Source organism: Felis catus, chromosome B1 (genome assembly GCF_018350175.1).
Source record: "Felis catus isolate Fca126 chromosome B1, F.catus_Fca126_mat1.0, whole genome shotgun sequence".
NCBI classification, from domain to species: Eukaryota; Metazoa; Chordata; class Mammalia; order Carnivora; family Felidae; genus Felis; species Felis catus.
In genome coordinates this window covers 79,547,946-79,563,693 of record NC_058371.1, presented here as the reverse complement: position 1 = coordinate 79,563,693, position 15,748 = coordinate 79,547,946, and the positions used below count along the sequence as shown (strand labels likewise).

General features: G+C 36.9%; 1 protein-coding gene across 4 annotated transcripts in view; it reads right to left on the bottom strand.

Annotated features, from left to right (window-relative positions):
- Window positions 1-28: 28 nt before the first annotated feature.
- Window positions 29-15,748, bottom strand: part of PRMT9 (protein arginine methyltransferase 9) — a 37,484-nt gene continuing 21,764 nt past the window's right edge. For 3 of the 4 annotated variants that reach the window (XM_045055783.1, XM_045055785.1, XM_045055786.1), the window contains exons 9-13: window positions 13,778-14,495; window positions 11,571-11,627; window positions 3,925-4,078; window positions 712-834; window positions 29-413 (exon numbers count right to left, since the gene is read on the bottom strand). In XM_045055783.1, coding sequence (XP_044911718.1) covers window positions 198-413; window positions 712-834; window positions 3,925-4,078; window positions 11,571-11,627; window positions 13,778-14,495 — 1,268 coding nt within the window. In that variant the 3' untranslated portion in view covers window positions 29-197. The remainder of the gene's footprint in view (window positions 414-711; window positions 835-3,924; window positions 4,079-11,570; window positions 11,628-13,777; window positions 14,496-15,748) is intronic. The other variant, XM_003984959.6, reaches the window with a different exon arrangement.

Genomic DNA, 15,748 nt, shown 5'->3' with positions numbered 1-15,748 from the left:
CAGCAATATTTTTATAATAATGCTCCTCTTTAAAATCTTTTAAATATACTTTATTAATCAATTTAAAAAATATTTAAGCATTACAAGGAATTAAATCTTTATACCCCCATTTCATGAATACAATTCCACTACTAATTCAGACCAGAACTGCATACTTGCTGCTCTACCTGAACAGTTTTTCATTAGAAAACTACTCTTCATTGTTTTACTGTGATGCTGACATTGCTTTTGTGATGCTGGACACTGAGTACTAATTCTTCTCCCATTTCCACCTGGATGGGATTATCTAATACAACTGCAGCTTGTTTCCAGTGGGAGGCTTCACTTGAAGTATCCAACCTAATCTCGTCATCAAGGTACATATGATACCAAAAGGGAATGGCAGTCACTTGTCCAGATTTACAAATGTGTACCTATGAAAATTAAGAAATTATGAAAATTTCATCAGGGTAAATAGAGCAGAGTTGAATAAGTAAGACTTGTCTTTTTAGTCAATTTTAGCTCCAAGTTTTATAAAGATTTAATCACCCAAACCAAATATCAACCTATTTTATTCACTAGTATTTACCAAGCTCATTTTTGAATATTGTTTAGAAAAAAAACCTAACATTTAAATCTTCAAAGAAAGTGACTAATACTATTTTGTGTATATAAAGTATTACCTAGCTTAAGAAAATTCTGACTATGACAAGAATAATCATTTTGTATTACCTTTACTTCTCTGTTAGAGGTGTTCAAATATGGAGTCATTAAATCTAGTCTTAAGAGTTCCACTGGCTTGCTTAAAGGTATACAGGGCAATGAGGACAGATCCAAAAATACACGTATAGGTACCTAGAAAAAGTACAAATTTTTCACTTTTACTCAATTCTTTCTGTGGCCCAATGACCCTGAAGTGCTTACTTTGTACTTACATCAGTATGATACAATGCTTTTTACACCTAATATCTCATTTAATTTAATTCCCATATCAACCTTAAGGCATAAGGACTTTCATGATTCCAGTATTATAAGAAGGATGAACAAACCAAGGCTTAGGCAGGTTACATAATTTGTTATGGTTTCAATTATCTACGAATTCTTAGATGAAAGCAGATTAAATTTTTACTTAAACCAAATAGCTCCAAAAATTTTAAACACAGATGTGCTTATGTGTGAAAGATGAACTAATTAGCAAATAGTACAATATTATTGTACTATTTTTGAGAAAATACCAAATAATAGTGGATTTCATTTGTAAAATAAAGTTTAATTCTAGAAAGCAATGTTTCCCAACTTCGGCTGCAAGTTAAAATCACCTAAAGAGCTTTTTAAAAGCCTCAACTGCTCAGGCCATACCTCAGATCAATCTGGAGTTGGGAGCCAAGTATCGATAGTTCTGACAGTTCAGTCAAGGTTGAGAGCCACTGCTATAATGTGTTCCATCAATTTTAGCAGCAATAGAACCTTCCTACCAGTAACTTTAGCCTCTTCAATTTGAAACAGAAAGGAAACTGTTGTTTTAAAAGTGCCCTCTTTCCTTTGAGTAAAATATTAGCAACTGTTCATGGTGAAACAATGGACACAGATATACCAACCTCTTCCTGGGCATCCTGAAGGCATCCAAGCTTCCCTCACCATAAAAACAGCAATTCTATGCCATTTCCAAGACTGATTATGCCCTTTACCCTCATTTGTATCAGTCACCAGAAGAAGCCCTAAATTCCTTTGTTACCTCTCATCACATGCACTCTACTCCTTCATAGCCTGTCCTCACTTCTATTTCTCAACCTAGCCCACTGGCCATCCCTGTCATCTGTGTTAATTCTTCTCACATTTCCCATCTAGAGCTCATTATTTCATGAGTTCTCTAGAGTTCAGTTCTTTTCTATATACGCCCAAGGTGATTTCACTCAGACTTAGGGCTTTAATATCACCTACCACATTTAATCTCTAGCCTGTATCTTTCTCTGAATCCTTATAAATGATCCTGCAAACACATAAATGCAACCTAATCCTCCTGCTATTTTCCCCGAATCAGTAGATGGTAACTATCCTTCCAGGTGCTCTCATTAGCCACATCCAATATATCACACAATGCACCTTCAAGTATGTCTACAATTGGAACTCTGCACCGTCTCCACACTGCTATGACTCACTCCTAAGTCACTACTACCTCTTACCTGGATTACTGCAATAATGCCTTTGCCTGCTCTCACAAGTGGCTTACTTCTAACCCCTTAACCATAGTCACCCTTTCAAAACAAGATACCTCATGTCACTCCTCCACGTGTTTTCTACCCTTTTCATAGTAAAAGTCTTCCTATGACCAAAAGGGTCTATAAGATCTGGTTCCTAATACTTTTCTGACTGCATCTTTCATCTGACTCACCTCATGGTATCTTCCTGCTGTTTCTGAACACTCCAGTCATGCTCTTGCCTCAGGTCATTGCATTTGTTGATCCTTTGACTTATTTATGATTTGCTTCCTTATTTCTTCAGCTCCCTGCTTAACTACCACTTACCCATGAGTCCTTCCCTTAGTCATTACCTATATGAAACAGTATATATCACATACCCCCATTCCCTGTATTTCTTAACCTGCTTTATGTCCATAGCACTTCTAACCATCTATCATACTAATCTTTTTACTTGTTTATTATCTATTTCTTGTTTGCCAATTTGAGTGCTAGCTCCATGAATGCAGGAATTTATCTCTTATTTCCCTAGGCCAGTAAAAAAACAGAAGAGAAGGGATATGAAAAGTATACAGACCATGAATACAAACTATTAAGGAAGGGAGGATATAAGACAGGAAGTACAGTGAAAAGACGGCAAGGTCAAAATTTAATAGATTCTGATGGGACCAAAGAGTTGCTTGCTGATCAAGAGGGAATAAGCTAGAAAGAAAGGAGATGGTGGTATTTTTGAACCACACAAACAATTTAAACTTCTGTATTCTTTTTTTTTTTTTAAGTTTATTTATTTTTTTAGTAATCTGTGCACCCAATGTGGGGCTTGAACTCACAACCCCAAGATTATGAGTCACACACTCCTGCAACTGAGATAGCCAGGTGCCCCTAAACTTCTGTCTTCTGATAAGTGTATTCTCCTTATTAAACTCGCAAAAAATCTGAGATTAAACAAACTCTAAAACTTGTTAGCCAGCCCTGAAAAAAGCATTTTCTCAAGAAACTTATATTTGCTAAGTACTGTTCACATAAGATCTAACTGCATCTTCAAGGGTTTACTATGTATAGCCTTCAAATAAAAGTTTTAGATATCACTTCTTGAATTCTGTACCCAAATCCTACTTCCCAAAAATTCCGCTTTGGTTTACACATCAGTATCGCATCAGTAGGTACTTCCTGCCTCTGTCTTCAACCCAAACTTCTTCCCTTAGACATTCTATCCACTCACACAATTTTAATCCGCAAATCTGTATTCTGCTAATACCTTTGCCAGCACTAGATCTTGACTCCTTGTTTCCCAAATAGCAACTAAACCCTTTGCCTTGCGCTCCAGCTTCCTAGGCTCCTATATTCTTACCCACAGCAGTCTGACTGTCTAGACACTAGCTGCTTACATCTATCACCTGCCAGCCTGAGGTTTCAATGTAATAAAGGGTTCAAGTTTGGAACACAGGTCTTTTTCTGACTGCTTCTGCTTTAGACAAGAAGCATCCTTTTTCATAAGACTAAACCTAGTACCCTATTTTCACTTAGTGGTTCAGAAGAATATCTATAGACTTTTGTCAATAGGAACAACAGAATTCCTTGGCGATTCTAATCGCTATGTTGATTTTCGCTCATAAATTCCTTTGCTCTAGGAAACTGATTACTATCCTGATTCAGCAAAACACAGTGACTGGATTAAACTATGGAAAAAGATAAGGTAGATGGTGGGTAATAGCCACCTGATGGAACTTCTCTTCTAAACACTTACCTGAAACTGATTAATAAAAGGTGCTATATTCAATCCAAGAGTGCGTTCTGTTCCTTGAACAGCACTTTCTTCTACCAGTGTCTGTGATTCCACAAGCAACCCAAACATCAACACATATTGAGGAAAGATCTTGCCTCCAGATTGCAGCAAACACCTAGAGAAGGAGAAATGTTTTTAAAATCATCTTGATTCCCTACATTTTATAAATACCAATAACTAATTCATAATGAATTGGTAAACTACAGATTGTACCTAATCTAATGGACTGTATGTTATTGGCTGGTTGTTCAGAGTGATAAACCACTGGAAATAATTTCCCAAAAAGTCAAAGTGGCCGCTGATCCATGAAAGAGAAAACCAACCAGTTGGCTTAATGGATGTTAAGTCCTTAGATTCAGGAAGAGTAATCAATGGATATTAAAACTAGTGGGTGAAAGTTTTATTTGGAAAAAGATATTTACATCATCTCCAAGTATTGTCTCCACAAATGGCTTACTAGTTACAAAGGGAAAAACAGCAACTTACTATGGAAAAACCCAGTGAATACAACTTAAAACACACTGACCTAAATTAATATCAACAATCATGGGATAAAGCAATACTATATGCCTCCTAATGTGACAAAACTTCCGTGAGGAAAACTGAGGAAGACTGGGGAGAAAAAAAGGAATATAGGATATAACTGGGATAGGGAAATGTTTAATATAGACTATATGTTAAATAATAGTATTTTTATCAATGTTAAGTTTCCTGAATGTGATTTTATAGTGATATGTAGGGAAAAGCCTTTGTTCTAAGGAGATACACGCTAAATGTTAAACCGTGAAGGTTATAAAGACAAAACAATAGTCTTATGTTCATTGTTACTATTCTTGCAATTTTTCTTAAGTTTGAAATTTTGAAATATTTCAAAATAAAGAGTTGATGGAAAACTTTATGGTAAGTAAACAGACTGCTCTTGTAACAGCTCTCCCTAAAGATTAGGTCATTGGAAGCCAAGTCATAACTGGGTCATTTGATGAACATGGAATCAGCAAGGGAAGTTAGAGATGATTCCTAAGTATAATGCCATTAGACTGAGACAAGTCATGATCCTAAACCAAGACAATCTCTCTTTAGTAAATAAATATAAGTACATCATCATTTACATTGTAGTAAGTCCTACATATTATATAGATCAGCCTAAAAAAGGACTTCACAGTACTTTGCTCATTTTTGTTATTGCTTTCCTATCAACTTCTAGTATTTTAGGTAAAGTCTAGTAGAAATTAATTTCTATAATTAATAAAATTACACAGCTCTTAACAAAATTCCTGTCTATGTCTTTACCAAACCAGATAAAAATGTGTCTCCCTAAAAAACTGGAGAAATCTACCTGTTTTGCTCAAATGGATCAGGTTTATTCCTGATAATTCATGGCACTAATTTTTCTGAAAAAATGATGAAGTTATCTCTAATTGTGATCCATTTAAATAGAGCCAGATCTAATCACTCTTAAGATCACAATTTCTCAAATGACAGACCAGCCACAGAGCTTTATGCTCTTGACTAAATTCCCTCCATCCCCAGTAACCACAAGAGGGTACTGTTCTATGAAATTTGCAAGCTGAAAAAGCACATAGGGTTAGAAGTCAACCTTCTAAAATATTTTTTCCCCATAAAAATCTATGGGGAAAAGGAAGGGAGGGCATTACATCAAATCATTTCAGAAAATTAGACTAAACAAAATATCAAAATTTTATCTTCTGAACCCTAAAAAGTCAGAACAGGCTGACTAGAGTACTAACAACTGTGCTAGAGATAAATACTACACACAAAGGCAGTATATGATAATTATTTTTTTTTACGTTTATTTATTTTTGAGACAGAGAGAGACAGAGCATGAGAGAGACAGAGAGAGGGAGACACAGAATCCGAAACAGGCTCCAGGCTCCGAGCAGTCAGCACAGAGCCCGACGCGGCGCTCGAACCCACGGACCACGAGATCCTGACCCAAGCCGAAGTCGGCCGCCCAACCGACTGAGCCACCCAGGCGCCCCTATGATAATTATTTTAATAGACCATGGTCATACTATTTTAATCTAAAATGTTATACAATGGGGCACCCGGGTGGCTCAGTTGGTTAAGCGTCCAACTTCGGCTCAGGTCATGATCTCACAGTTTGTAAGTTCGAGTCTCGCATCGGGCTCTGTGCTGACAGCTCTGAGCCTGGAGCCTACTTCAGATTCTGTGTCTCCCTCTCTCTCTACCTCTCTCTGCCTGTCTCTCTCTCTCTCTCTCTCTCTCTCTCTCTCTCTCTCTCTCTCTCAAAAGTAAATAAACATTAAAAAATTTTTAATATAAATAAATAAAGTGTCACACAAATCCTTAATTCAATATTACTGTCACTAACAGGAATGCTCCTTAGTTATGTTTAGATAAAAGAGTTAATTGCCTTGAAACTCTGCTTAGCTTTATTGACACTGGTTTGTTGTCACTTATACCACTGCAGCTGCCAGACTCCTCGATGGATCCTCTGCAAAGCCAAATAATACTTCTGAACCATCTGTGCGTTCAGCAGTGAGAAAATACATTCCAACTCAAAAGTCTAACCATAAATGGCAAAAATTCTGAAGAAACTTCAGTTTCCTTGTGACCCAACACAAGATGTTTTTAAATGCGTTTTAAATTAAAAAAAAAAAAAAAGTACCAAGCTTTTAAACTTCTTCCTGTATTTTAATCTAGTATGACTGAGCAAAGTCTAAGAATGAAGATTTTAAAACAATGACTACAAAGAAAGGTAGCTAGAAACTAAATATTTAAGTCTGTGAAATGGCTCATTTTCCCTTGCCTTGTTTGGGGGTGCTCAGAGGAGTTCTAGTGAGACAGATGCCCTTATCCCAGATATAACTTCACCCTCTTTCACCAGTCATGAGACCTCCCCTCTGTTAAACACTGACCATTAATAACAGGAGGCCTGTGTGAGAAGTATCTGCATGCCTCTGTCCCCAGAATCAAGATAAGCCCGCCCATTCAGGTAAGGAGATTGAACAAAAGCTTGGGCTGAAGGAAAGAAGCACTGGTTCTTCACTGTTACTCAGGAGGTAGGTATTGGGAGGGGAGGGAACACTGGTTAAAACAATAATCATGGGCACTACTAGCATTTAGTGACCAGAGGTGCCAAACATCCTGCAATCCATAGGACAATCCTATATAAGAAAATTAAACCAAAACTGTCCCACCCAAACTTCCAATAGGACACCCGCCCCAACTAAGAAACACCAGGAAAAGGAGTTGGTAGCTTTATATAAGATGTTTCCCACTAATATAATCATTCAGACAGAACACACTGCTCAATTGTTTTTACAACCAAACATGCTTTCTAAAAATCCTTTAAAGGTTACATTTAAATAAAATGTGACTGACTGAACGCTTTTCCACTAAAGATCAGGAACAAGAAAAGGACACCCACTTTCATTACTTCCATTCAATGTAGTCACTGTAAGTCCTAGGGGAAGCAATCAGGCAAGAAGAATAAAGGGCATCAAAGTTGGAAATGAAGAAGTAAAACTATCTCTGTGCATAAACAACATTATCATATATGTAAAAGCCTCTGAAGATTCCACATAAAAATATTACAACTAATTAACTCAGCAAAGTTGCAGGACATAAAACCAACACACACAAATTAGTGGTATTTCTGCAATTAATATGAACAACCCAAAAAGGAAATTTAGGAAACAATTTCACTTTCTATAGCGTCAAAGTAATGAAGTAACTTAGGAATAAACTTAACCAAGCAGGTGGAAAAGACTTGTAAACTGAAAACTATCAACAATGCTGGAAGAAATTAAAGAAGACACAAATAAATCAAAAGACATCCCACATTCATGGACTAGAAGAAAATACTAGAAGAAATGTTGCTACCCAAAGTGAGCTACCCAAAGTGAGCTATACAGATTTAATGCAGTCCCTTTCAAATCCCAACAGCATTTTCTACCAAAATAGAAAACCCCATCCTAAAATTATATGGAATTTCAAGGGATCCAGAATAGCCAAAACAATCTTGAAAAAGAATAAAGTTGGAAGTTTTATACTTCCTGATTTCAAAACTTACTACAAAGTACAGGGAAAATGACCATACAAACAAAATGGTGGAAAAGGAAGCCTCAGATTCACCTCTTCCCACAGAGACACTTACTTACCCAAAACGGCACAGACTAGGGGCACTTGGGTGGCTCAGTCAGTTAAGCATCTGACTCTTGGTTTCAGCTCAGGTCACGATCCTACAACTTCTGAGTTCGAGCCCCACCTTGGGCACTACATTGGCAGTGTGGAGCCTGCTTGAGATTCTCTGTCTCCCTTTCTCTCTGCCCCTCCCCCACCTGAGCTCTCTGTCTCTCTCAGAAATACACATTAAAAAAAAAAAAAAAAAAAAAAAACCTGAAAAACACTCAGACTAAACTGTTTCTGTGAGATACCTAGAAACTAGTTAAGAGGTTCCTGTACTCCAAGCCAGTACATGGCCAAAAAGAACTATATGGAAGATGATAGGAAAGTGTATCGCATTTACTTGCCACAGTCCCCAGCTACAGCACAGTACAATCAAGAGACAACCCCCAATTCCCAGCTTCTTGTTGGGGAGAGAAACAGAAGAATGGAACGTACGTCCAACACTATGACTTTTGGGAGTGCTGCCCAAGGAACTGGTTTCTGTCTCACATGAAATCTAAGTGACAAAAAATGGGCTCCAGGCTGGGGCCCTCTGGTAGATTACAAAGGCGATCACTTGGCTTAAAGACCAGAGAGTCTGCAGTTCCACAGACAGTCATCAGGGTGAGCTCTGGTACTATGACTTGCTATAGCACCAAGGGAGCTGCAGTACTTCAGACCGATACTAGGGGAGCTCCTGAGGAGAAACCAGCAAGACTTCAACTAGCTGACACACAAAAGCCCCAAAGAAGCTACATGCCCAGAAAAGGCTTGCGAGGTCTTCAGAATCTCTAGTCAGGCTGAATGGTAAAGGTCCTCCCTGTACAAAGCCTCCCTGTACAAAAACTGAGATGAGGCGTTCTTCTAAAAGCTCAAGTCCTAACAAAAGTTAACATGGCATACAAACACGGAAACATGGCCTAATCAAAGGACATTAAGTATCCAGAAATTGACCCTAATGAAACAGATACAAGAATTAAAATTAACTATCATTAGGATGCTCAAATAAATGAAATGAAGAAAATGATGCATAAATAAATAGAGAATATCAACAAAGACATAGAAACTATAAAAAAGAACCAAACAAATTGTGAGCTGAAAAATAACTGAATTGAACATTTTACTAGTGGGATTCAACAGAGACTTGACCAGACATAATGATTAAATTCGAAAACAGACAAATGAGACTACATCAAACTTAAAAAATTCTGCACATCAAAGGCCTAAAGGACACAATCAACAGAGTGAAAAGGCAACCTATGAAATGAGAGAAAATATCAGTAAATCATGTATCTCATAAGGAGTTAACATCCAGGATATATAACAAACTCCTATAACTCAACTACAGCAAAAATCCGATTAAAAAATGGGCAATGGACTTTAATAGGCAGTTCTTGAAAGAAGATATAAAAATGACCAACAACAATATGCAAAAATGCTCAATATCACTAATCACAAGAGAAATGCAAATCAAACCATAAAACATGAGCCTACACCCATTAGGATGTCTACTATCAAAAGAAAAGAAAGTAAACAAATGTTGGTAAAGATGTGGAGAAACTGGAATCCTTGTGCGCTGCTGATAGAAATGTAAAATGGTACAGCCATTATAAAAAAGATTCTGGAGATTCCTCAAAAAATTAAAAATAGAATTACCATATGACTCAGTTAATTGCACCTCTGGACATAAATCAAAAGAACTGAAAGCAGGGGCGCCTGGGTGGTTCAGCTGGTTGAGCATCAGACTCTGGATTTCGGCTCAGGTCATGATCTCATGGTTTGTGAGTTTGAGCCCGGCATCCCTGCTTGGGATTCTCTCTCTCTCTCCCCCTCTCTCTGTCCCTCCCCTACTTGCACTCTTCCTCTCTCTCTCAAAAATAAATAAATAAACTTAAAAAAAATCAACTGAAAGCAGAATCTCAGAGATTATTCACAGTAGCTAAAAGGTAGAATAACTCAAGTGTCCATCAATAGATGAATGGCTAATGGCATATTTATATAGTGGAATATTATGCAGTTTAAAAAGAAGGAAATCCTGTTACATGTTACAACGTGGGTGAACCTCAAGGACATTCTGGTAAGTGAAATATATCAGTCACATAAGACAAATACCATATGATTCCATATATGAAGTATCTAAAGTACTCAAAATAATACAAAATAGTAATAGAAATTAGAAAGGTGGTTGCCAAGGGCTTGCGGGGTGAGGGGAATTAGTGTTTTATGGTTATAAAGTTTCAGTTTTGCAAGATGAAAAAGTTCTAGAGACCTATTGGTTACAATGTGAAAATACCTTAGTATTACTTAGCTGTATACTTAAAAATGGTTTAGATGATAAATTGAATGTTTCCCACATAAAAAAAGAATTAGTTACTTAAAAACAAACTTATTATGAAGCTACAGTAATCAAACCAGGATGGTACTGGCATAAAGGGAGACATGTAGATCAATGAAACAGAATTCAAGAGCTCAGAAATAAACCTTGACATATACGGTGAAATGATTTTTGCCAAGGGTATCAAGAGCATTCGATGTGGAAAAGACAGTCTTTTCTATTAACAGTATTTGGAAAACTGGATATCCACACTCATAAGAGTGAAGCTGGGCCCTAACTATATACCATATACAAAAATTAAGTTAAAATGGATCAAAGACCTAAATGTAAGACCTAAAACTATAAACACTCTTAGAGAAAACATGAGAGAATAGTTTTAGGCCACAGAATCTGACAATAATTTCCTGGATATCAAACCAAAAGCACAGGCAACAAATTAAAAAAAAAAAAAAAGTGGACTGTATAAAAATTTAAATTTCTGCACATCAAAAGATACTTTCAGGGCACCTCAGTTAAGCATCTGACTTCAGCTCAGGTCATGATCTTGTGATGTGTGGGTTCCGGCCCCACTTCAGGCTCTGTGCTGACAGCATGGAACCTGGAGTCGCTTCAGATTCTCTGTCTCCCTCTCTCTCTCTGCCCCTCCCTGCCCCTCTCAAAAATAAATAAACATTAAAAAAACAAAAAGATACTTTCAATAAAGTAAAAAGGCAACCAACCTACAGAATTGGAGAAAATATTTGTAAATTATCTGATAAGGAATTAATATCCAAATACATAGAGAATTCCTAAAAATCAAAAAAAAAAATGTCTGACTCAAAAATTGGCAAAGAACTTGAAAAGACATTTTTCCAAAGAAGATATAAAGACAGCCAATAAGCACTTATTTTTAAAAGCTCAACAACACTAATTAATAGGGAAATGCAAATCAAAACATTAAGACATCATCTCCCACCCAGTAGGATAGCTACTACAAAAAAAAAAACAAAAAAAAAAAACCAGAAAATAACAAGTGCTGGTGAGGATTTAAACCCTGTGTACTGCTGATGGGAATATAAAACTGTACATCAACTGTGGAAAGCAGTATAGCAGTTGCTCAAAAAATTAAAACTAGAATTACCATATGATCCAGCAATTCCACTTCTGGGTATATACCCAAAAGAATTTCAAGCAGGGTCTGAAAGATATTTTAATTCTCATGTTCATTATTATTGTTATTCACAATAGCTAAAAGGTGGAAGTAACTCAAGTGTCCATCAATGAATGAATAAGCAAAATGTGATATATACATACAATGCAATATGATTCAGCCTTAAAAAAAAAAAAGAAGTTCTGACACATGCTACAACATGGATGAACCTGGAGGACATTATTCCAAGTGAAATAAAGACAGTAACAAAAATATAAATATAGTATGGTTCCAGTCATATGAGGTCATAAGAGTAGTCAAACTCATAGAAGCAGAGACTAGAATCATGATTGTTAGCTGCTGGGGAGAGGATGGAATGGGGAATTATTGTTTAATGTGCATAAGGTTTCAGTTTTACAAGATGAAAAGAGTTATGGGGATAATTGAAGGTGATGATGGTTGCACAACATTATGAAAATATTTAATACCACCAAACTGTACATTTAAAGATAGTTAAGATGGTAAATTTTATGTTATGTGCATTTTACCACAATAAAAAAAATTTGAAAAAGAATTAAAACTGAAGATAAAATAAGCCATTAGGTAAAGTGTCTTTCTAAATAAGTCAAACTTCATTTGTGTTAAAAATTCATAGAGCTGAAATTCCTTCCAAGGTGGCTAATGCAATATCCCTCATTTTACAGATGAGGAAAACTGAAGATGAGAGTCTATATTGTGATTTATAGAAACTTTCACTAGGGGCGCCTGGGTGGCTCAGTCGGTTAAGCGTCCGACTTCAGCTCAGGTCACGATCTCATGGTCCGTGAGTTCGAGCCCCGCGTCGGGCTCTGGGCTGATGGCTCAGAGCCTGGAGCCTGCTTCCGATTCTGTGTCTCCCTCTCTCTCTGCCCCTGCCCCGTTCATGCTCTGTCTCTCTCTGTCTCAAAAAAAAATAAAAAACGTTAAAAAAAAAAAAGTGGGTTAAGCACCACATTCTAAACTCTATCAAGTATATCTGATTAAAATTTTATGTGCATGTATGTATGTATTTGTGTCAAATCTCTGTATCCCCATAATTTGTGATACGTACAAAACTGTTTTGAAGAAAAAAAAAGTGGTGATTTTTATTTGTTACTCCATAAAAAGAGTTTGGTTAACAAAAGAAAATGTATATAGAACCTAAAATATAATTATACCCATGGAATCAAACACTTTTTCCTGGTTTTGTCAAATGTTTTTTTCTTCAATACATAATCTGCCTTTGCTATTGCAATCTGGTCTGTATTCCCACCGCTTTTCCTATACTACAAAACAACCCATATATATACCACAAAATTCAAAATCTGTAACATTCATTTTACTCAAATTTGGATCCCCAAATGTTAAATATTGCCATCTTTTCAGATCTGAGCAGCATGACCAAAGGACTTTGAAGCTTAGCCAAATTTGCTTTCAGTATTAAATATTAGGGTCAAGTTTGCCTCCAGCAACAACACTGAAGGGAAAATCTCTTAGAGAGATAACTGTACTATAAAATAAAGATTTTAAGACCTAAGAGGACTGGGATTGTTCATAAGAAGCACTCTGCTCAGGGCACCTGGGTGGCTCAGTTGGATGAGCATCTGATTCTTGATACCTGCTCAGGTCATGATCTCACTGTTTGTGAGACTGAGCCCCGAGTCAGGTTATGTGTTGACAGTGTGAAGCCTGCTTGGGACTCCCTCTCCCTCTTTCTCTGCCTCTCCCCCACTTATGCACACACACACTCTCTCAAAATAAACATTTTAAAAAAAATTTTTTTTTAAAGAAGCACCCTGCTCTCCCAACATATCATCAACTGTGTATCATATATCTCTTAAAGATACGTCTTAAAAAGATGTGATTTGATTTTTCCTTATTTACCCTGAATGTCTTATCTGTTCTTATAGATCTCTACTTAATTCTCTGTATCATACATAGACAGTCCAATCTCAAAGCAGGCTCTCTTCTTCACACCTACAGAGAAGGGATTCCTTTAGACCAAAAACAGCGAGTAATGACATGCACACAAAGAGAAAGGCATAAAGTCACATGTCCTGAAAAGCAATGCTTAGAACATACTATGATCATAACTCATCTGTACAGTTATGCCACTGAAGAACTAAACCAATTTATATTAATTTAAGCTCAAAATACAAAAGTTGCATTTTGTGTTTTACCTGGATATTGCAGCTTTTTCCATTATTTCCTGCTGAATGAGCCCAGATGGCTCAATGACATCCAGTATAATTATACTCCACAACTTGTCTGATTTTGGCCTTTGCAACACAGCAGATTCATCTTCCACGTGTCTCAGCCAAAACTCAAGTGTTTCTTTAGGAAAGTGATTGGCTTCAGATATGAGGTCCAGAGTTATACGATGTTGGTCTTTCTCCACAGAACTGTAAGGTTTAACCTGCCCGAGTGTGCCAGCAATTATGGGCAGAATGGAGAAGCCTTCGGAAACATCTAACACATAGAATGGTTCAGGGATGCTCTCTTCTGAATTACTCTGTCCACTTCCACAGCTCATCTCGTTATTCTGGCAGTGAGTATCCATGGCCTGACACAGTTTCTCTGGAGTCAATGAAGACAACACTTTTCTCATTGCCGTTTTAAAGCTTTCATGATAGAGGTTGTTATTAAGCAAAGCAATTTCTGTGGATTCCAATATACATGTCTGCTCCATAGCATCTGGTTTGCTGGTCTGAAGGTTAGCCAGGGCACTACAGAGTTCAGCTTCACTTCCTAAGGAGAACAAGTCTTTATCCTTGCTAAAATCTTTTCCAACATCCATTTCATGTTCTGAACTGAAAACACTGATATTCTGGATTCTTAAGTAACAATCTTGACAAGACACTTCCATCATCACCTGGTCCCCAGATTTTATCCAGTAGTCTCCATAAAACAGTAAGAAAGAAAGAAAAATTGTAATTAATACATTTATAAGTCTAAGAATCATACAAATACTTCCACCCTCCCCTCATTTTGAAGTCACTACAGGAAAGATTACATCTATTGATTTAATAGAATTAAGTGAATTAATTTATTCATGTCCTACAAAAAAACTAGGAAAAATCCCTACAGCTTTACTTAGTGAAAAACTTAAGTTTGAAGATTCAATTAACTAATGGCATAATAGACTCAAGAGCTCCATTATTGGACCCCAACTATTAGTTTTATAGTGCCTTTACTGCAATCACTACGTATCATGTCCCCATATTATGGAGTGGGGAAAGGGGTACAGGAGACTCCCAATCCTCTTCAGTAGTGAAGCGAATAACAAAGATAAATAAAAGTCAGGGATCAATACCAAATCTCACTTTAGCTTAAAGGGGCATTCTTTTCTCTAACAGCAATTTCCAAAAAGAACAAGGCAGCATTCAATAGAACCTTGTCAGTAATATTTCTGTTTATATTTAAACATTCTTTCATGTTTAGGAATTTGATAATATAAGGAAGGACTAAGTCCTACAATAAAGAGTGTATCATGGTCTTATCCATGAACTTTCAAACTTGGTAAAACTTTAAAATGTGCACGTATAATCACAATTTCTTCTTATCAGCATTTTTTTTTCCAACGTTTATTTATTTTTGGGACAGAGAGAGACAGAGCATGAACGGGGGAGGGGCAGAGAGAGAGGGAGACACAGAATTGGAAACAGGCTCCAGGCTCTGAGCCATCAGCCCAGAGCCTGACGCGGGGCTCAAACTCCCGGACCTCGAGATCGTGACCTGGCTGAAGTCGGACCCTTAACCGACTGCACCACCCAGGCGCCCCTCTTCTTATCAGCATTTAGAGATGGTTGAAAATACAAATTATTCTTTTGTTTACACATTTAAAATGTCCTTTCCCTAAGAAGGATTAAAACTTTTAAAGCCCATCTAAGTTAATATAAGAAAGTTAGAATAAACAAAATAACACATGAAAAGATGTGCAACATCACTAATCATCAGGGAAATGCAAATCAAAACCACAGTGAGATATAACCTCACACCTGTCAGAATGGCTAAAATTAAAAACACCAGAAACAAGTGTTGGCAAAGATGTGCACTGTGGGTGGGAATAGTGTGGAAAACAGCATGGAGGTTCCTCAATAAATTAAAAAATGTAATTACCCCTGCTGGGTATTTATTCAAAGAACACGAAA